At 31.3% G+C, this 22,368-nt stretch overlaps 2 protein-coding genes and 1 long non-coding RNA gene across 7 annotated transcripts; all 3 read right to left on the bottom strand.

Annotated features, from left to right (window-relative positions):
• Positions 1 to 212: 212 nt before the first annotated feature.
• Positions 213 to 5,814, bottom strand: LOC134274056 (uncharacterized). Of its 5 annotated transcripts, XM_062756292.1 has the most exons (9): positions 5,739 to 5,814; positions 4,624 to 4,728; positions 4,453 to 4,496; positions 3,931 to 3,996; positions 1,701 to 1,766; positions 1,498 to 1,536; positions 909 to 956; positions 571 to 636; positions 213 to 398 (listed from the first exon to the last, which is right to left on the bottom strand). In XM_062756292.1, the coding sequence occupies exons 3-9, from the start codon at positions 4,456 to 4,458 to the stop codon at positions 378 to 380; spliced, it is 312 nt and encodes a 103-aa protein (XP_062612276.1). In that variant the 5' UTR covers positions 4,459 to 4,496; positions 4,624 to 4,728; positions 5,739 to 5,814; the 3' UTR covers positions 213 to 377. The 5 variants fall into 5 exon arrangements, with proteins under 5 accessions (XP_062612276.1, XP_062612278.1, XP_062612275.1 ...); XM_062756294.1 differs by lacking the exon at positions 4,624 to 4,728 and having other exon boundaries at positions 5,739 to 5,810; XM_062756291.1 differs by lacking the exon at positions 5,739 to 5,814 and having other exon boundaries at positions 4,624 to 4,905.
• Positions 5,815 to 8,679: 2,865 nt separating this feature from the next.
• Positions 8,680 to 15,615, bottom strand: LOC134274055 (uncharacterized). Its single transcript, XM_062756290.1, has 6 exons — positions 15,548 to 15,615; positions 15,259 to 15,316; positions 14,717 to 14,926; positions 10,867 to 10,958; positions 9,960 to 10,336; positions 8,680 to 9,771 (listed from the first exon to the last, which is right to left on the bottom strand). The coding sequence occupies exons 1-6, from the start codon at positions 15,551 to 15,553 to the stop codon at positions 8,862 to 8,864; spliced, it is 1,653 nt and encodes a 550-aa protein (XP_062612274.1). The 5' UTR covers positions 15,554 to 15,615; the 3' UTR covers positions 8,680 to 8,861.
• Positions 15,616 to 18,650: 3,035 nt separating this feature from the next.
• LOC134274054 (uncharacterized) lies at positions 18,651 to 21,513 on the bottom strand. The gene is made up of 4 exons (XR_009993545.1): positions 21,450 to 21,513; positions 19,018 to 19,083; positions 18,831 to 18,869; positions 18,651 to 18,664 (listed from the first exon to the last, which is right to left on the bottom strand). It is a non-coding gene; the product is annotated as an uncharacterized LOC134274054 (long non-coding RNA).
• Between the last annotated feature and the right edge of the window lie 855 nt (positions 21,514 to 22,368).

Raw genomic sequence — 22,368 nt, 5'->3', positions numbered from 1 at the left:
CTAGAAATCATTTTAATCAACTTGTCCAAAGTATCTCCAAATGAAGTATACATACATTTACACAATCTATACATAATTTTCTTTGTACTCCAACATGAAACATACTGATGGCCTCTAAATTCATTTAATGCAACAAAAAATGCTGGAGGAAAAAGTGCCACCAAATTTCTCGGACCTTCCAACAATATGCAACTTGCCTACAGTGTACTTCGTTGTGGAGGTCGTTCCAATGCAATTGCGACTCGAAGCTTATTCTGGGAAGTCTTCATGATATATATCGCCAAATGAAATAACAATTCTAGTTGCTAAATCGTGTTCATGAGGATCACATAGTTAAATTTCCTTTAAAATATACATCATATACTTACTTCATTTTCTTAATAATCAGGATCAGGCTCCTGCAAAAGAAATTGGGTCACATTTAATTTTTTTAAAATTTTTTTTGCAACTATATTTCAATTGATTTGAGGACATTTTTATCATGCTCCATTGGCATAAAATATTTATCAACAAACTCACTTTAAGATATAATTTGATGCTTCCGAAAAATTCAAATCAATAACAACTTACATCGTTTCTGTCTCTCCTGACGTCGATCCGAATTTGTTCATGTGTTTGATTTGTTCTATAATATTCCTACAATAAATTATATATATTTGTGTTGAAAAGGAATATCTAGCATTTTTAGAAGAGCATTTAAAAATATATTTTTTATGATATAAAACACAAAATAATAGTGCCTTTCACTAATTTAACAATATTCAAATGTCAATGGGTACATGAATAATTCGTAATTTTTACTCACTTTCGTTTGTAATTTGTTAATTAATAAAAAAAACAAACTAAGAACTGCTCATATGTTTTCTTAATTTTTTTCCTTCTGTTTAACAAGAACAAAAATCACTTACCTTGGCCCCAGGATAATCCGGATCTGGAGTATAAGGCTCGAACTTATTCTAAAAAATAAAAAGAAGTACTTTATATTATTCCAGTTTACTTCATTATCTTTTTCTAAAAGCAATTGTAAATGGGGATGATCTTGAAATTCAAAATGAAATAGATTAAGATATAATGACAGTGATCGATATCCTTTATAAAAATGCCTATTTGTGAAAAGGGAATAGAAATAAGTCCCCTAGTAAATCACGAGATGGGCTATCAGTTGCCACAAAGGAGTAAGCATTCTTTTCGACGTCATATCTGAGCTATTTGTAATATTCAGATAAACTGAAAAATCGTAGAACAAAATAGACTGGAATATAAAACAGGTGTGTAAGACTCTGTGAACTATTACAGTTCTAGTTCAAAGGACTACATCAAATGGAAATGAATATTTTAAATTAATGATAAATATCTAACTGAAGGATATGGAAAGATACTTCTTAAATCATGTAAAATAAGTTTAATAACATATCTTTCAATTACAAATACTCTTTCTTAACGAGAGAGAGAGAGAGAGAGGTTTTTGGGGTTTTCAAACATTGAGTATTTACTTACATAAGGTGTTTTTAATCTTGAATGTGATGAGACCGCTTGCTAACAGAGAAGAAATCAAAAATAAGAGATATAATTATTTGTAATAAAACATCATAGTTATAAAGCAAACATAGTTATAAAGCAAAATTTTAAAACTTTTATGTGCAGGGTCTTTATTTTCATATATTTTTCGTTAAATAGATATATACAATGTGCATGCATACCTTTTCACCATAGGTCTTATGTGTTGGTACACGAGGTGCTTCAGGGACACTGTTAACGTCTCTTTTCTATAAAAATTATATCATTCATATTGATTAAAAAGAATTCTGTCAACTTATATCTTGAATAAATAGAGGATATTTATTTCACGAGTGGGACAGGATTTTTGATATTTTCACGAGTGCGAAGCACGAGTGAAAATATAAAAAAAAAAATCCTGTCTCACGAGTGAAATAAATTCCATATTCAACTACAAAACATTGAATGTTCTGTTTATTACATTTTATAAAAAAAATTGTTTGATTTTTCCTTTGCCTCTGTCTCTTTGTAATACAGTCATAGGCTCGTGACGTCACAGTTGAGCGGTTGCGACGTCATAGTTATGTGAAGTGAAAACACTGTAAACATGGATTTAGAAACATATTTTTGTTAAGGTCAAGATCTAGTAAATGAAAGGTGCCTACAGATTTATCAAATTTGAGAAATAAATTCCTTTATTGATGCTTTACAATTTTAGCTTGGTTAAAGAAGGTGTTTCGGGGCATAATTTGTAAGTAAACAAGATGAAAAACTGTATTTTAAACTGTAATTTTCAATGAAAAATTAAGAAAACCATTCATGAATATGGGAGTTTTTTTCATTTTCGACAAAGGAAATGTATCCGTATTGCCTACAGTCTCTCAGATAACGGTAATTTGTATGTTCAAGGCCTCTTCTTTAAATCAATATCAAATTTAATATAGGTATCCGGCTTACTTTTCATATGATTTCAAATTGAATGTCATAAAAATACCCTATTTTCTACATAATTCTGCTAAAGCTGTAAAGTACGGGAAAAAGAAAGTTGAAATTGATTATGACGTCATAATGGATCTAGCACCAAAAAATTAGTCTAAAGTTGTTTACTAGATCTTGACCTTAATTTTGACAATTTTATTCGCTGTCAAAATAGTTTATTTATTTCCATATATCTTCTATTAGGTCAAGGAAGATTTTTTTTACAGCAATCTTCGTTATGGGAAGGGAAATCGAGAGTTTCCCCGCACTTCTGATATTCGTCACACTGTGACAGGATATCATTTTTATTAAATGAATGAATTACAGTATTTCACGGGTAAAAATGTAATAAACACTATGATATGTATTTATGGTTTGTAAAACGAAGTTAGAATGAACCCCTTTTCCCACCTCTAAAACAATCAAATAGCTTTTCAAATTACAGTACTCAAATATCAGAGCTTCAAAAGCACCAAATCGCCATTTAATTCTGTAATGCAGTATTTATAAGATCAGATTATGATATTTAAATTTAACGGTATTTTTATTTTTAAAAATCCTTTGTATAAAAATGTTTTAAAGCAAAGGTTACGATCTGATAAAAACGTTTTTTGATTTCACAGTCATCAAATATCTACGATATCTATAAAAAGATTGTAAAACAGATAGATTGCAAGGGCAACAATATGTAGTATCCAACCATGGATAGTCAAGCTTTTCTAACTCATCGCATGGTCAAAGTTTTATTATTCTGTTGTCCACGAAGTAATTTTGGCCCTTTAGATTTGATTTTTAAGTTAAAATTAATCCTTGATAGGAAAGATTCCAAACTTTAAACATATTGAGGTATAGAATCATTCCCATCAAGGCATTCAGAGTAAGAACCCGGACTCGATATATCAATGAAAAAAGCAAAGATAAAGAACAGTGATCGATATCAAAAATATCTACAAACAATACGAATCTTTGAACTGGACATAAACACAGACCGTCGGAGAATCTGAGGTGGGATCAGGTGCATATGAGGAGTAAATACCATTTCCTGGCCTTCCACATCCTCTGTGAGCCCTATGTATCAATCAACCCGATACCGTAGTCAAATTTTGTATAAAATAAGGGTTTGAACTAGTTTGAAATATGTCAGCCAGATAGCAACTCATTGTTAGGTAAAACTTGCTATCAATGTCTATAACGACCACATACAAATGAACAGATATACATTGTAAAACAGTGTCCCTAAATCCAATCAGAGTGGACATAAAAGTACTAGAGAATATTTTAAAATCCTTCACAACAAGGTTATATTATAATCATACAATATGTTTATAAAAGAATTCTGTGGAAAAATATAACTTGATAACTTGAAAACACGAAGTTGCCCAATGTAGAATGTATTCATCGAAAGAAGTACATTTATGAATTAAATCTTATCAAATCATAAACTTGTGTACATACCTCTTCTTCTCTGTCAATTCTACATTTCACAACTTTTTTCAGTTCAGGCAAAAAGGCATATGTTTTCTAGAAAAGATATAACGTTGAGAAAAACAAAGCTGAGAGTTTTTTTATAGTTCAAATGCATGCTGCATTTCAACGTTTAGTTGTCCAAACAAAAACTATGCTCTATCTTATTCCAATCCAGCTTTGAGTAACCCTAAGTAATTATAATTCCACACCAATAGAGTTTTTCAAAAATCTCAGACAGCGACTGAAATAGATATGATTGTTTTTTTTTTTCACTCTGTTTCTTTTTACAATTTGTGTATGTAAAAGATTTTTCTCTCTAAAGTCGAAAGATTTTTTAAAATCAGAATATATGTTTTTTAACCGAAAATCAATTGTTGATTTTGTATCTTTAAAAGGTATTATATCTATTAAGAAATCGAGACAATGTCTTGAAGACAACAAAATTTTAGGTGTAATTGTTTTGTTCCCTTTGGCTTGCTTGAACTGTATGACTAAACAATTTTTACTTACACTCATAGTTGAAGATCCAGCAGATAAATAGCTTTGAAGACAACCTGTAAAATTAAGAAATTCTGTTGATTCATTAATTTAATAAAAACATCGATGTCTTTTTTATCTTCGTTTTTTTCTCTTTTAATTCTTATTCGTTGCATATATGATTGAAATAATAGTAGTATTTACAACTTTCTTCAGGTCATGCAATCTGTTAGGTGTGTCATCGAGGCAATAATCAGGTAACTATGATTTTCCTCCGAGAGGTCTCATCTGCCTAGTTCACGTTCTCACCTATTTGTAATAAGCCATCAGAATCATTTAGAGAGAGACAAAAAGTTATTTTTCTTAGAAAATTGGCGACAAAAAAATTGAAACTCAGATCCCTCTAGTGTTCAATCAAGTCTTCAAAGAAATTGTCACAGAAAGAAACAAGAACTGTTCATACGAAATCTACTTGAGTAAGAATGAATCAGAGCAAACAAATGAAGATATTACGAAAGAGAAGGTATTTCGATCAGAATTATTTTTATTTGCACATGGTGTAATGCTTTTCATATCAGGTATTCAATTTAAATTTACACTATCAAGGTCTTTTTATTGAGAATATGCCTCGCTGCACTTGAAGGACAATCGCTTATGTAATAGAATTTTTAAAATGCCATCTTAGATATATCGTGACTCTCAACTTTGAATTGGTCGTTTACATTGTAAGCCTAACGATGGTAAAGTAATTAAAAGACATAACTCTTGCAATTGCGAATTTCTTTTTTTAAAAAGCATCAATATGACAATAGATACAGTATACACGTATATGTATAAAAGGAATATTATCTGTTGTAGTTTGAAGCCTCCCTTTCCCTAGATTTGGAGATTACAAAGTGAAAAAAGTACTTCCTACAGAATAAAAATATACCGAAAACTTTAATTTTCTTTTACTTTCAAACTCAAAAATCAATATATTTTTAGAATAAATCGATTTAGAAGTTGGTGCATGTAACACTTCAAGATAAAATACTTATAACGCTACGGTAGTAATGAACATAAATTAGCATGTATGAACAAGCAATGGATTGATTACTCGTTATTCTGTGTCTTTTGAGGCATTTTGCAAAAGAAAAACATTTTTGACTCCAACAATCAACTTTAGAGTAAGAAAACAGTCTTTCTTTTTCTCATATCAATTTCATTGTTAATTCAAAACATATAAATCTTAATAGATGCTGAAAAAAAATTAAAATTATTAAGGCTCCTATCTTTTATTTCCTTCACAGAACAGAAATTTTATGAAAAATTATACTTACTTCCTTGTCTAGGATATGTACACCAGTAAACAAACAATACCGTCGTCTATTCCCGAGAGAGAGAGAAATATTGAATGCAATATTTAAATAGACATGCATTTGTGTCTTTGAATCGGAATTTAAAAAAACGATGCAAAGGTGAACTACAGGGTTACTTTGTATCGTCTTTTCACATTTTCTTTTACGCCAAAAACATGTTACACTGTTACACTTTTGCAAATATATCCTGCTGTTGATATTATGTGTCAGATATCTTGAGTTAAATCATGGTTAAATTCCTATCGCATACAGATCTGGGTGGATTTGACTGCATATCTGTTTCGTGCAAATGTATAGTTTTACTTGTAAAAATATAATTGTATCATGATTTTTTCTTCTTCTTATGATACGGAGAGAGTAGTTCCTTAAGACGAGATTACGAGTCTTCAGATGTGATTATTATTATTATTATTTTTTTTACTGAATTGATATTTAAATATTTCTTTCAGAAGATACAAAGGCAAGAAGCACACATTTCAATTCCTTTCATATTATTCTTCAAAAATATTTTAGGTCGAATGCATTCATTACTCTCAAATTGTACATACACTTGATTTGGACAATGAATGTAATCTACACCATCTATTCATTGACCCCATCAATGACTACACACTAGAACAGGGGAACATAATTAGAATATATACTTCTATTATATAATTCTATTATTTAATTATATTATAAGGTACATGATCATTATTTTGTAAACGCTTGCCTTGTTAATATTGAAAAGCCAACAACACTTTTTTTTAAATAAAATATATTTTGAACCTATATTGGACTTATTCTTCTGTTGAAACCATTAAGATGACTACAATTTGACTGACTTATGAAAAAAACAAAAATGCTCAGTAAAGGCTGAAAAAAAAGGAATCTGACACACTCACATGTATCAAATTCGTACTATGTGACTATTTTCAAATTAAAATTGTTTCCTTTCCATATTTGGATCCACATGCTCTAAGGTTTTGATTTACTTCGGAAGTATGTTCTACGTCATTTTTTTCTCCAAAAATTTTCTAGCTATAGAGGCGATAGATTTCGTCAATAAGCGAGACTATACCTTATTTTTAAATTTGATTTTTGATATTTAATGCATTTAAACGTATAGACGATAGCTAGGGATTTCCCACATCTAGTCTAAATACCGGCATCAATGAATGTGAAATAGAATTTATTCTTTAAAGTCTTAAGAGTTACGAAATGCATGTACTGACTTTGATCGAAGATACTGTACTTCCTTTTACATCAACTTATCTCTCAGTAGCTGACTCGGGTGTAAAATTGATCCTTCTCAGAACATGCTCTTTTGTATCGAATATATTGGGAGTCATAAACACCATAAAAAAAACCGTATTTTTTTTTAATGAATCTTAAATGGATTTTCTGTTTGTACGATCTTGACTAGGAGTGTGTTTGGTCGACAGGGGATGCTGACTACTCTATGGTACCTGATCCAAACTTTGATATATTTTAAGTCCCTGTTAGTATTTTGAGCTTGATTTCCGTATGTTATATTCACATTTCATTTCAAACCATTTTAAAATGTATGTTCTACATTAAATATAATAAGTGAATTACACCGCCTGGCACAATGGCTTGAGCGGTTGTTCAAATGATGCGGAGACAGAAGTTGAACATTTACGTTTCAGTTTCGATCCCACTGTGGAACGTGGAGACCGGATATTCGCATGCCTAAAAAATCGGCGTCCCGCGTCTCAGTAGGTGCTAGCATGACGAAGATTCCTCATTGATCTGTGACGTCTCAATATAAGTAAAAATTTCTCAAAAGGAACTCATATACATGTAACCAAGCAAATGTAGATGAATTATAGTTAACATCCCTGACAATAAATGATTCAGACATAATAATTTAAAATAACAATATATTTTTCGTCATTTTGAAACTGTTTGTATGTTGCTTAACGTCCCTCTCGAGAATTTTTCACTCAAATGTAGACGCCACCACTTGCCGATGGAGAGCTGAAAATTTTGTCCCATATTCGGCACTCAGAGTCATTGAGCAGGGAGGGATCTTTTTCGTGCCAGCACCTACTGCGACAAGGAATCTCGGTTTTGACTTGAGGCTTGATGTCATTGATTTTCAAAATTTTATAAAGATTTCTGGATTTCTGGGCATATAAAAAAGAATATGGCTTTTGTGTCATATATATATATGTCAAATAAGCAGTTGGTAAAGAAATGATTTTTCAGCCATTCTCCAATTCCAGCTCTAAATAAAAAATTGGTTTGTTTCCATATTTGAAACTAAATATATTTACATGTACACCCAAAAAGAAACCATCTTCTTTCAGAAGATCATGTACAAAAACTATATTATTTTCAGACTACTTCTTCTAAAAAAGTTTTTTTTAATACATATCATCCTGAAACCGCCACCCTTTTTTCAGTTTAAAGATATTACGTCTCATTACAAATGAACAAAGATATTTTCTTAGATGTGAATCAGAGGGATTTGTACAATATCACTATATTTTTGCTATATCACTAGTATATTTTATTAATATGTACGCCTGGCATTTTTGCAAAATCTTTAACTTTACCTAAACTTTATTGTAAAAAAATTCAACACCATCCAATATAAGAGAAGTGTCATCAGCAAGCAAAGAGATTGTCTTTTCTCCAATGAAATCAATACCTTTGATGTTCTCAATATTTTTTAATGCAATGAATTTAGCACATACAGCTGTATCAAGAATATGTATTTATGAGTTTGGCATTCAGTTGAGTGATATGATCCACCATTACGAATTCTTCCTTCATTGCCTTACGATGTCTGATAATGGCTGTTTTGGCCTCGGTACTGATCATCCGCACTATGATCGGTCGCGATCCACCACTCCGATTTCCGGGGACTAGTTGCATTGCAAGGATGTCCCTAGGGTCTACATCAAGATCAACTTTTTGTTTTAGAATTGTGCAAAAGTCCCTTTTAAGATTTTCCTTCTGCTGTTCAAGAATATGTATGGTGATGTTTGGCCCCCTCAAAGAAGTTTGAGGTAAAGCCATCAGAGCCAGGTGATTTATTTGATTTCATCCTAAAAATCATCTTTCCATTATCACATATCATTGCTTGTAGAAGTCAATTTCACGAAGACCTTGGATTTTACGCTTTAATTTTTCAACAGCCGTTCCTAGTGGGATACATATTACAGTATCAGGATGTGGGAAAATGTCTCTAGGTGCTCTTCCATACAACATACCGATGACCTCTAATTTATTTTCAAGTGATAAAGAAGGTTGGAATAAAAGAGCACCCGAATCACCTGGCGCTCCAAACAAGCGAACATGCCCTCTTCGTCGCAAATTTGGTTTAACAATAATGGCTGAAGCTCGTTCAGGGAAGTCTCGATGTCGGATTTCACCTGTTTCAATAATAATCCCTGTCGTTAAATCAGTGCACGCACCGCGTTTGTGAACTATGTCCTCAACTAAATCATCCAAATCTCTTCGAGAGAGGTCGGCTGGAGCTGGCTCGTTATGTACATCAAGTAAGAGTTTCTCACAATGGGAATCAATGATTCGAATTGTTTCTTTATCTATGTCGATAAGGGCGATGTCGTCGTGAATACATCTCATTTCTCGAAGATTAAACATGTTTCTACCAAGTTTAACAACCGAATTATTAATGTTTACAAAAACATTCTGATTTCCTCTGTTTAAAAAAGCATGTTGGCACGTTAATGCAGCCATTCTAGAATCATTTATTTTGACTAGACTACCAGTTGTTGCATAATCGTTATCAAAAAAGAACGAATCAGAAGATTGTTGTCTATAGACATATTTAGCCCCATGTAAAGGTATTCCATGATCAGCAAATGGTGTCATCTCAAAATCGGATTGCACAATTATGTCGACCACAAAATTTCCAACATCAGAGAAATTTCTAAGCAAATCTTCTTTCACTTTCTTATCGTTAGTGACGATTCTAACTCCTTTTTTATTGAATCCATGATAGAGAATCTTTTCTTCATAACTGAAATTAATCAAAAAGTTAGTTTATATCTGAGCCTAAGTTTGCTTTTGATGCAATTAACCAGAGGATATTTGAAAGCCTTTTTGCTAGTTGTGGAATAATTATTTAGATATCTAATTGATATACCGCTGCTTGTGTCTACTGTGTGAGAGAGAGAGAGAGAGAGAAAGAGAGAGAGAGAAACCTACCGTTCAATTATTTTCATTATTTGCTCTTTATTGTATGGCCTTTCAACCATATGTTTTTTTGGAAAATAGTGTGCTTTTCTAAGCCTTTCTAATACAGCCCGAACTTTTTCCAAACTTTCTTCTACACCTTCCATCGATGGTAAAGTAGATAACTGTCTTTCAATGTCACAAAGATAATTATTTAGTTTCATTTCAAGTGATATTGTCAGATGGTGTTTGACTGTTATGCTATGCTTGGTTATCGGAAAAACTCTTGGAATTCTAAATTGTTTAGTTTTTTGTATCATAGTTGAAATATCTTTCACTGAATCTTGCTTGGTATCCATTTGCATCACAAGATATAATTCAGCTTCCTTATATTGCAAGTCTTCGGAAATCTTAATGAAATTTAATCCAACAATTTGACAACTGATATACAATGTACTAGTAATGAATGTATTTCGTAGTCAGTGCAAATATAATTTGTGGTTTGTTCCTAAAATCAAAGGTTAATATTGCAAGAAATATAAGTAATTTCTAATATTGCATGTAATCTGTTTCTGATATGTAAAAAACATACAATTAACCTACATTTTTAAATCTAATTTTGCAAATTGTAACTGAATATCTACCTTGTCTGTAACTTTTAAAAGGCTGGTACAAGGGCTCTTATATTTCACAAGTGCACCACTGCATTTCACTAAATACCTTTCTTTGGCTACCAATATATTTGACCTTACAATCGACATTGGGGTTTAACATACTATTGAAAATGTTTAATCCTGACAATAAAATGTAAACAGTTGGTGCAAAAGCTTGAATATCATTCATGATTCATGTGTCTAAAACAGCTTAGTGAATGTGTTTAGGAAATTCTTTGGAATATTTGTAGAATACTCAAGAATATTTTATTTTAAAACAAAATTACCGAATTAAAAATCGACAGAAGATTTTCTAATTTATCCATGTCGCTTTCTGTCAAAAAATATAGCAAAATGAACTCTGCTTCGGCAACCATTCCTGTTGAAAAAAAGAGAAGATATGAAAAATAAGATGTGTGTGTCAATTTAAGACTTACTTCGTTTATATCATTTTTCAAAGGATGTCTTACGGGCTTCCTGTTTTCATTAACTAAATACAAATTAAATCAAGATGTTTTTGACAATGTCTCTATTGAATTTTTTGTTTGATTTCAACCTTATCTTAAAGGAAACGTTTGGTCTAAAAAAACTTTTTGATATTTCATTCATTGAATGGTCAATAATGAATTTTACCTGTTACTGCCATTTGTTTTAACTTAATTATATAGTAATAAGACATCAAAGTTATGAGTAAACTGGCTGATGGAGGCTGCCATGTTGAGAGATAAAGTTATCGCGCTTGCTAAATATTTCCCACAATCCTCACTTTTATGACGTATTGCAGGCAATTCCGCTCCAAGTGTAAACACTATCATGGCATAATCAAGTTGTGAAAATGTGCCAATTAAGTGTGTGCATTTTAATTTTGGATATGAATATATTATAGTAAATATAATTTCACATTCCTATGCTTCTAGTGTTTCAGAATTTAGGAAAATAAAAGAAGGAATTAATAATAAAAAGCCATAAACTGGTTGGATTTAACCTTAATTAAAAACTTAGCTGCAAAGGTTGTATTATTTTACAAGACTTTAACTAAAACTTTTTAAAGTTCTAATGTGTCCAAAAAGGATGTTAATTTAATTGCTATAAATTAACAATTGCTTAGATTAACTTATATCTGAAAGAAGGGATTTTATTTTTCTGCAGTCATAAACACATTGACTCTTAGCCATCTGGCATTTAATCTGTCTGCACTACGTCAGCAGCGGCCATGATAAGGTTTTCCCCATGCTGCTCCGATTAAGCTATTAAAATCCAATTTAACTGCTGTTATCAGCAGCGCAGTCTGGTTAGATGCAGCTTTTCTTTTTATATGAGAGGTACAGTTTTATATATAAAAATTTTAATTCTGACCAAACGTTCCCTTTAATAACGAATCAATGGATTAAAATTCTATTGCATTTAACTGAAATGGGAAATGAATCCTGAATTAACTTTCAACCAAATGTATGTCCCCTTTTCATTTACTTCCTATAAATACGTTCATCTAGTAAGCTGTTGATCAGGATTGCGATTCTGTCAGTTTTTTTATCATCTGCATAATTCATAACTTTTATGAATTACACTATTACACTAAACATTTTCACTTACAGTTCACTGGGTATCTCTCATCTCATCCCTTACTTATGAAGCTAATAACCTTATCACCTGCTTATATGCAAAAAAAAAATGCTCTATGTGTTTTTCTAAAACGAGGCAAGCAATTGACAAACAAGTTGATGTAATAAAGAGGTATATAAAATCTTGTATAAAGTCATCATTTCATACGGTTTTATGGCACATACCATGACTTTGTCAATAAGAACAAATTATTAATGCTGAATGACGTTCTTTTTGAAAAAAAAAATGATTTGCTAGACCATGCAATTTTACACGGATTTTTATGTTTGTCGGATCATGACAAGGGTAATACGGCAGGTGTGAAAGATAGACAGGGAATACTTAATATCCAAGGCATCTGATTCCACTTCTGATATTTTAGAGGTCCATGTTTCCTGATTAGTATTGTTTGAAAGGATTTTTGAGGTTGAGTACTGTTCACAATCTTCATTTTTCATACAATAATAAATGTTATGAGAAGTTTGTATTTAACCTCATAAATACCAATGTGATATTGAGTACATATGGCAGGGATGGAGTAATCGTAATCAGCTGTAATCGATTACAATTTGCCAAGTAATCAGGAGTAATCAGTAATCACCCATTTTTCTGATTACAAGTAATTGTAATTTAATCGATTACTCAGAAAAAAAAGTCCTGTAATCATGATTACTTTTTGATTACTTTATGATTACAATATTAAAACAAAGCTCATAAAATCATGATTTTGGCGATATTCAGTGAATATTTTTCAGTGTACAAATTTATTTATAAGCAAAAGGTATTATAAAATTGTAGGCTTTATTTAATAGGCATCTTCTTTTAATGCTTCAAGAAATGCTCGTGATCAGGTATATTGTCCAGACAATGAGTAAATTCTATCAGTTCCTAACAAAACTGAGTAGTCATTTTAAAATATAATTAAGCAGCTTAGCAATTCGCCATTTTTGACTAGATATATGTATATAAGAAAATTACACAGGATCATTTTAAAGTTTGTTTTTTTTGTTTCAATTCATTGTGTGCATGTACATACGTGTGTAATGCAGCATTTTGTTTTCTCCATAAAAAATGTTTTTGAATAAACGTGTATTTTTTTTAGATATCAAATGTTCCTTTACAATGTATTGAGATGTGTATTCTAAAAATCACTTTGTTTGATTTTCAATGTACATGAAAAGATATGCCTTTGTGAGTTAATTACACGGTAGTAATAAAACACCAGTATACTAAAGTTGGGTAATAACAACTATTGAACTATCCACGCTTATCCAGTCAATGTGCTAACTCTTGTAAAAACATTTACTAATACGCAAGTTTCGAGATTATCTCCCTTGGTTCGCTCTTTCGTTGAGGAGGGGAGTTTCGTTGCAGCGTAAACAAACAGGTGGGACAGATATTTGATACTGTGTGTATTGGATACATTGCATCATCGATATACCGCTTTATCATAACTACGCGATTGTCAGGATGCACTCTGCAACTTGAGAATAACCGAATTTAAGTAAAGACATCATTTTTTACAGCAAAAAATCGAAACAGAAAAGAAAATATCAGTGGATCCGGTGTGAGACTTTTCGGACGAGGGAAGAGATATGCCATGGAATCTAATAAATACGGTACACATGCATCTGATCATTGCACATCGGGAATCTAAATGACATATTGATTCTTTTCCTTATTATAACTTAAAAACACCAACTTTTTAGAAAATCTTCGTACAATCAAGAAAATCGGTTACTTTTATAAAGACTACGACGTTTCTTTCGTTTTCAAGTACCCGGAAATTGATAGTTGATTTGTAAATATGCATAGATGAGCTTGATAAAATCATCTAATGCATCACTGCTTAACATTATCATCTTTCTATAACATTTAATAAATTTAAAAAACCATCAATATGGTTCTTTTATTTATGCACGTTTATATACAGAGACAACCTGTCCCACCTCCATGCTGAAATGGGTACTTTTTACCCCTCTATCGTAGGAGAGTTACAATCTCGAAACTCGCGTATTGGCAGCTTATTTGAAAAATTCATCACTCATCAAGGAGGTCAATTACTGGTGTGACCGTTCTCTATCGAATCCCTTTATGCAAACTATAATTATGTCCTGTTTAATTTATAAATTCTTTTTTTTAACAATAACACATATATTTACTTGTATATTAAAGGACAGAAAACAGATGATACAAGATAAATCTAATGCATTATTATTTAAACATGTACCACCAAACTTTGTTTTAAAAATATATTAATGATATTAAAAAAGAAAAAGAATAAGAACGTTCCGTTGTCCTTGAACATTAAACAAAAAAAAAACTTAATGTAATCTAAAGTAATCATAAGTAATTATGATTACATGAAGGAAAAGTAATCAGATGTAATTGATTACTTTAAAAAATGTCTGTAATCAGCTTGTAATCGATTACTTTTAAAATCCAAAGTAATTGTAATTTAATCGATTACTTTTGAAAGTAATTGACCCCATCCCTGACATATGGTAAATATGGCAAATTGAAGGTATGCTTTACCTTTAGCAAAATCTAAGAAGCATTTTTCCTCTGCTTGTTTTGAATATAAAAGTGACCTGCTCTCTTCACTCAAGTCACCTCCAACTACTACCATGCATTCCTTCATTGTGTTCACTGTAAAACCTTTTATCATTTCCAGCCCCTCTAAACACCAGTGTACTAGCCATTTATGGTATGCAAACCGAGGCAAACAACTGTGTACATCTAAAACTTGAAAAAATAGAATAAATAAAATTGATGACACGTGTTTTAGAATTATAACATGTTCTCTCAGTAAAAATATCGTTTTTGAATACTAGTAGCCAGCTTTTACAGTGAAAACGGAACGTGTATTCATACATTGTAACTTTAAAACAAATTTATCTATAATAAGAATAACTAAGCAACATATTTGAAAATACTTGTTCAGCAAGTATTTATCTTATCATATGTAATTTTTTGCTAATCCATTTTAAACATATGGTCAATAGAAATGGATTTTTAATATGTTACTTTTTTTTAGTATGTCCTGTATAATCTTTTTCATGAGTCAAACGAGTTACCTCGAAACTTGTTGTCTATACTATGGTATTCACTGAGATTAACATATTCGGAGTCCTCCTACGAAAGAAATTTATTTAAAAATATTTATTTTGAATATGTTCCAATTCCGTTATTAAAGTTTATCCAATTAATTACCACATATAGTTCTAAAAACGATTTATTTTATATGATATGAAGCACTATAGTATCCCAACCACAACAGGATTTGGTTAACATACGTATACTGTTTTATTTTCGCATTCAAAGGCATACACGAATAATCCTAGTTGTAGATTAAAATATACTTACTTCCATATCTGAATAATCGGGATCTGGTTCCCATGAAGACTGTATGGTTTGTATGAAATGTTTAAAAGAACATACGGTTTAATTTTTTTTTTTTTTAAAAATATAAATATAGCATGAAAGTTTAAACTTTGAAATTTGCCTTATTATATTAGCAATTAGTAGCAAGATCAACAAAAACATACAATAAAACCCATTCAATAAGAATGACAAGGAGATAAGGCAATTGACAGGGGACGCTTTCTCTTCAGTGGCATCTAATCCCACCTCTGATGTTTTAAGAGGTCCGAAATTGCTCTACATATAAATTTTATTACAGAGTTTATCATTATACTTCTGAATTTGATTACTGTTCGTTATCTTTAAATTCATAATAGAAAAAGTATGAACTCACAATATGTTTCTCCCTTGGTTTTGCAGCGCTTTGGACCTGATAAAATCCCTTCAATAGTTAAGTAAAAGTAAAGAAAAAATTATTAATTAGAATTATTCTATGAATTTGAAAGTGACAATGAGTTTTAAAAAATGGATAAACGTAAACAAGACAATTAAAAACTTCATGATTCTAAGACTTCTCACAAAAATGCATTTATATTTCAACTTGTATTAAAATTTCAAACTCAGTAGAAACTACATTGTAGAACGTCCAATACGTTTTCGCTAGAAAATCTGCGAATAATTTACTAAACTGACGAAACTGAGATAATGTGAACGAGATGCAGCTTTACTGAAAGAATACAGGTAAGCAAAGAAATTTTCAGGTTCCATAAAAAGAACAATATCTTGATAAAATTTCACAAGAAATAAAGATCCTTCTCAAATGCTTTTTTCGTACAGTAATATTTATTGTGATTATACTCCTAATATACTCCTAACATTCAAAATATTTATCAATTTTCTATACGTAGCTTTGATGATTGGTATTAAAAAAATCGCTAAAAGAATTCTAAAAGAAAATTATTTGATTAAGATAATTTTGCGTAGTAAATCTCAAAGTTATCCCCAAAAGTTTTATAATTGTTGTTTGTTTAACGTCAACTTTGATGATTTTCCCACTCATATTTAGAAGACTTTCCTTTCTGTTTGAGGGCTGCAAATTCAGACCTGTACTTAACAATCAGGATCACGGTGAGTAGTGGGGAATCTTTTTCGTACTAGCACATACTTCAACACAGGGTCGTGGTTTATACGGTCTCATCTCCATCTCTCGCAAAACGATTCTCGAAATGAACCCGCAAACTAAGACTCTGCGACTCTAGAGAGGACGTCTTTATCACTGCTCCACGTGTACGATTTTGTTTGAGGGCTGCAAATTCAGACCTGTACTTAACAATCAGGATCACGGTGAGTAGTGGGGAATCTTTTTTGTACTAGCACATACTTCAACACAGGGTCGTGGTTTATACGGTCTCATCTCCATCTCTCGCAAAACGATTCTCGAAATGAACCCGCAAACTAAGACTCCGCGACTCTAGAGAGGACGTCTTTATCACTGCTCCACGTGTACGATTTTGTTTGAGGGCTGCAAATTCAGACCTGTACTTAACAATCAGGATCACGGTGAGTAGTGGGGAATCTTTTTCGTACTAGCACATACTTCAACACAGGGTCGTGGTTTATACGGTCTCATCTCCATCTCTCGCAAAACGATTCTCGAAATGAACCCGCAAACTAAGAATCAAATCCATACTCCGCGACTCTAGAGAGGACGTCTTTATCACTGCTCCACGTGTACGATTTTTTTTAATGATTGAATATTTTGTAACAGAATTAATTTAAAAAGAATTTTATTTATTTTATCAAAATCTGATTCATGTTATTATAAATTTATGTTCTTCATCATAATACAGACTGGAAACCTTGTGACGGACTCTGGCAAATACATGTACATGTACTTCAAAATTGTGGTTTAGGTTGACTAAAAATCCTGTGGAAAAATATTAATTGACTTTTCTTATACTAGCATATGAATTTCGTATTATGTGGGCTGAATTTTTAAATACAATTTAAATGAAAATAATTTATTCTTGAGTAAAATAAGTGATATTTTCAGTAAATAAAACGTTAAGGATGATATTTGAGATGAGTTCTTTAAAGGTTATTTTCTGTCTAGTCCTTGTGGCTATTCAATACTAAATGTATTAAAGATAGCTGAAAATGTCTGTTCCCTTTGTATGATTTTTGTTTCAAGTTGCACAGGCTTAAGTACATTCATTAACAAGGAAACATTCCTTTTCATTTGAAAAACAATGTAGGGAAGAAAGACTTGCTTGAAATATCAGAAATTTTGAAATGTTTAATTAGGTAGATTCAGTTGCCCATACCTCTGCTCCAGGATAATCTGGTTTTGGAATGAAAAATGTTGGAAATCTATTCTGAAAGGTAAAAAAATTGCATATAAATCTTTTCCCTTTATTATATCTTGCTTTGAGGATGTACACGTTATAATGAATATACCTGTAAAATCATCTTAGGACTATATACATATAATTTAGCACAGATTATTAAAATACACTTTTTAAGCATTTCTATTTTCGGCTACACATGTTACAACAAGTTTCACTTTTTCCAGCCAACGGATTAATGGTAAAAAAAAAATATATAAATGTGGGTGTGTTGGGACGTTGTTGAAAAAAAAGTTAAGGGTTTCCTAGATCGAATATTGTATTATGATTATAATTTATTGTAAATTGAACGTTCCATTGATTGATGAGCCAATGTTCAAGAAATCTGTACAAGTCTTATGCTTAGAGGTGTTAACTGGCTGAAAAACAACATAAAGGAGATATAAAGGAGAAAACATATTCAGTGGATGTAAAGATATGTAAACATAACAACTCACTACATGTCTTTTAACATGTGGATATACTGGAATCGTTTGCTGTAAAATAAAGAAGAAACATGAAACATATGTAGATAACGAACAGTATTCAAGATCAAAAGTCCTTAAGTTACAATGTCGTGAAATTATCTTTTCATTTACTTTGTGTTTCTTAGATTGATTTTTTTGGTTAAAATTGAGAATATATAAATATTATTTTACAAGAAATAAGTGAAATTAATGTGTATCACATAACTTACACCACGCGTGTTTGAATATGGATCTGCTCGATACTCTTGCTAAAGAAACGAAAAAAAAAGTTATAAAAACATCAGATATCGATGAATTAATCTCGCACTAAATACTGAGTATATCATATAGCAATTGTGTATTTCTTCATTATTTCTTTATCTTTTAAAAAATCAAACCAGAATTTAAAATAATTACGAAGTAGGGATATCTAACCTTTACATTCCAGTTCGCAAATTCTGAAAATCTTTTCTCCTAAAAAATAGAAATGAAAAAGTTCTTCATGAGTTTAAGTGGACCAGTATCTTTGTCGTATGTTTTGAAAGCAAATTGGAAATAATGTTTGCTCTTTATGCATTCCAAAAATATACATTACTGTTGAATAATTGAAAGTAAAACATACTTTTTTATCGACAACTAATAGTGTTGATCTGCCAGAGGAAACAGAAGCATTGATTGAAATTGAACCCTACAAAAGTTTGAAATAGATGCCATTATTGAAGCAATAGCAGAATTTAAAGCCAGGTGTGAAAAAAAGGACATCAATCAGCCAAACTGTTCATGAAATTTATTAGGACCCGACACTCTTAACCAAATTATGTGACATTTTTTAATTTTAATTTTGATTCATACATCATTATATAGTAAAGAGTGTTTCGGCGGTTTTTAAAAAAACGGCTATATGCCCTAAGGCCCGCCTCATCAGGGGTCCACCTTAGCAGTTGTATTCTTGTGGTAAACGTGATCTAATAATCATATCTCCTATGCTTTTGTGCTTGCTATATGCTACAACTGGTTCCGATGTAAATATTTCTTTGCATCTTGTGTCTGTTTTCATTTCATTCCAATATTTTAAGATGCGTCTTTTTAATCCTTTGATTCTCGGATTATATTTTGTAACCATAACTAATGGATTGCAGAGTTTAGATTCACTGTTGTTTTTGTTTAGCATCTTATTTCTGTCCGTTCCAGTTACGTCTGTGAAAATAGGGTCTATTTCTGTATCAGAGTAGCCTCTCTTTGACAAGTGTTTCTTGAAGTTTTGTAGAATTGTGCTGAGGGTTGCATTGTCATTGGTATTTCTCATATGTCTAATGCATTCTCCCTTAATGAAACCTTTGAATACTGCTGGGTTGTGAGAGCTTTCTCTGTGTAGATATTGAAAATTATTTGTTGGTTTAATGTACGACTTAATATCTAGTTTGTTGGATTCTTGGAATTTTTTTCCTTTGTACACTGTTGTGTCTAAAAAATTCACAGAATCAATTGAGATTTCAAAAGTGAATTTCAAATGCGGGTGGCATTGATTGCCAATTTGAAAGAAATCAAGAATCTCATTCTCAGACCCATTGAAAATAATAAAGCCATCATCTCTAAATCTGCCGTGAAACAAGACTTTATTGGCATATTGAAATTGCGCCATGATTGATTGAGTTATCTGGAACATTCTTATATCAGATACCTCAGGGGAAACAGTTGAACCCATTGCGCAACCGATTATTTGTTTGTAATATTTTCCATTAAACTCAAAATAATTATTTTCAAGTATGCACTTTAGAAGAAAGAGGAGATCTGAGACCTCGGGATAAGGCAGATCTGATAAATCTCGTTTGTAATTTCGGTAGGCCTCTTCAACAGCGCTTAATAATTCATCAAACTCCATGTTAGTATACATACTTGTAACATCATAAGTGATCAGTATGATTTGCGATGGTAAGCATAAGGCTTCGATTTTATTGATGAAATCCGTAGTATCCTTTATGTACGTCGATTGTTTTTGAACAATCGGGATTAGAAAATAATCACAGTAAGCACCAATCCTCTGTGTTGGTGTATCGCATTGTGAAATAATTGGTCGCCCAGGTGGTAGCCGTCTGAGGCTGCAAGTGCCGTTCATAAGGGCAGTCATGATTTTATCTTTGATCTTGTGTATTTTAGGGAGCAAGTATAAATGTCCGCATTTAAGGGACGAATCGCTATCACTTAGATAACGATATGTTTCTTTGTCTAAAGCTCCTCCAATAAACATATCAGATATTTTTTCTTGTATGGTATTACGTAAATGTGACAAATCAGGTTTTTCAACTTCAAGGTAGTGTTTTGATTCAAGTTGACGTAAAGCTTCAGTGACATATTTATCTCTGTCCATGATGACCACAGTGTTACTTTTATCAGCTTTTTTGATTACAATATGGCGATTGTTTTTTAATGAGACCAATGCCGCCCTTTCCTGGTTAGTTAAATTATCCCGATATTGTTTTATTGGCATAGATGATAATTCTAATTTGGTTTTGTCAATATAATTTTCAAGAGCACCGCATGCCTGATCGGGTTTATAACCAGTAGATGTTCTGAAGGGATGAAGTTTATTATTTTCCCCGGTATCAAAGAAGAATTTGCATCTGAGTTTTCTAGTTTTCATCTTTCTTTTTCTAGTTTCAGTTTGGTAAGAAAAGCATTATTTGAAGAATGTAAAATCTGCAATGGATTTTGGTAAGAAAATTTAAATATTTCAATGATGAAGACAATGCATTGAAGTAAACTATCTGATTACCAGCTTCATACCAAGTTACCTATTTATTGTTCAATATTAGTCAAAAAAGCAAACATGTAAAAAAAAAAAAAAAAAAAAAAAAAAAAAAAAAAAACCTGTACATAATAAAAAAGAAAAAGCAAAATTGCAATATGTTTTAAGTCATTAATGTTTTCTAATTTACGAATGCACTAATTTCAAGTTACTTTATTTTTCTAAGGAACGATTTTGTAGTGTATGAGAATAACACCCCCTTATAATAATATAATACAACTTGTCAGAAAAAGAAAATGTCTACTTACGTCTTTTTCTTGGGTTACTCTTCCTTTCAAAACATTTTTTTCTTCAACAAAAAAGTCTAAGTTTTTCTGAAAGAATTCACAGAAAGCGCAAAATTGTCAGAAGTTATCTACAGAAAATAATTTAAAGATAAAATAAAAGTTTATCACGAAAATTTAACCAAAGGTCTATCCAAAAAATAAGGATGAACGTTAGAGACTGTGCAGCTGACAAAAGTGAAGAAAAATGTAAACAAACGCTAGGCTCCTGGCTTTCTCTATATACACAGGTTGAATCGATAGCCCAAAAACTGTATGAAATACTTGTTTACATTTAAAATAAAATAATTATCATTTTACTTGCTTATTTTATTCATTTTTATACATGAAAAGCAAGTAGAGCAGGTCATTTTATAATTTATGTACCGGTAGATATTATTGCGCCGTGTGATTAGGTCACATATTTACCTCTGACCTCTGACGAACTTCATACAGAATTGAAGATATTTTCTCTCTGTATGTTTATATAATTACGGAAGCCCATTAGTGCCAACCTGTATATATAAAGGAAAAGCGATATATAAAAGCAAACCTCTATATATAAAGAAAATGCGATATATATAAAGAAAACCTCGATATATATAAAGAAAATGCGATATATATAAAGAAAACCTCGATATATATAAAGAAAATGCGATATATATAAAGAAAACCTCGATATATATAAAGGAAATGCGATATATATATAAAGAAAACCTCGATTTATATATAAAAGAAATGCGATATATGTAAAGAAAACCTCGATATATATAAAGGAAATGCGATATATATAAACAAAACTTCGACATATATAAAGAGAAAAATTTCCACTGCCTGACCTTTAACATGTTTAATGACCTACATTACAACAGAGATTCGCCAACATATGATAAGCAGCTCCCGG

This window comes from Saccostrea cucullata, unplaced genomic scaffold (genome assembly GCF_032062105.1).
Source record: "Saccostrea cucullata isolate Sc308-1 unplaced genomic scaffold, CSIRO_AGI_Scuc_v1 ctg7726, whole genome shotgun sequence".
Lineage (NCBI taxonomy): Eukaryota > Metazoa > Mollusca > Bivalvia > Ostreida > Ostreidae > Saccostrea > Saccostrea cuccullata.
This window is presented reverse-complemented; position numbering and strand designations above follow the sequence as displayed.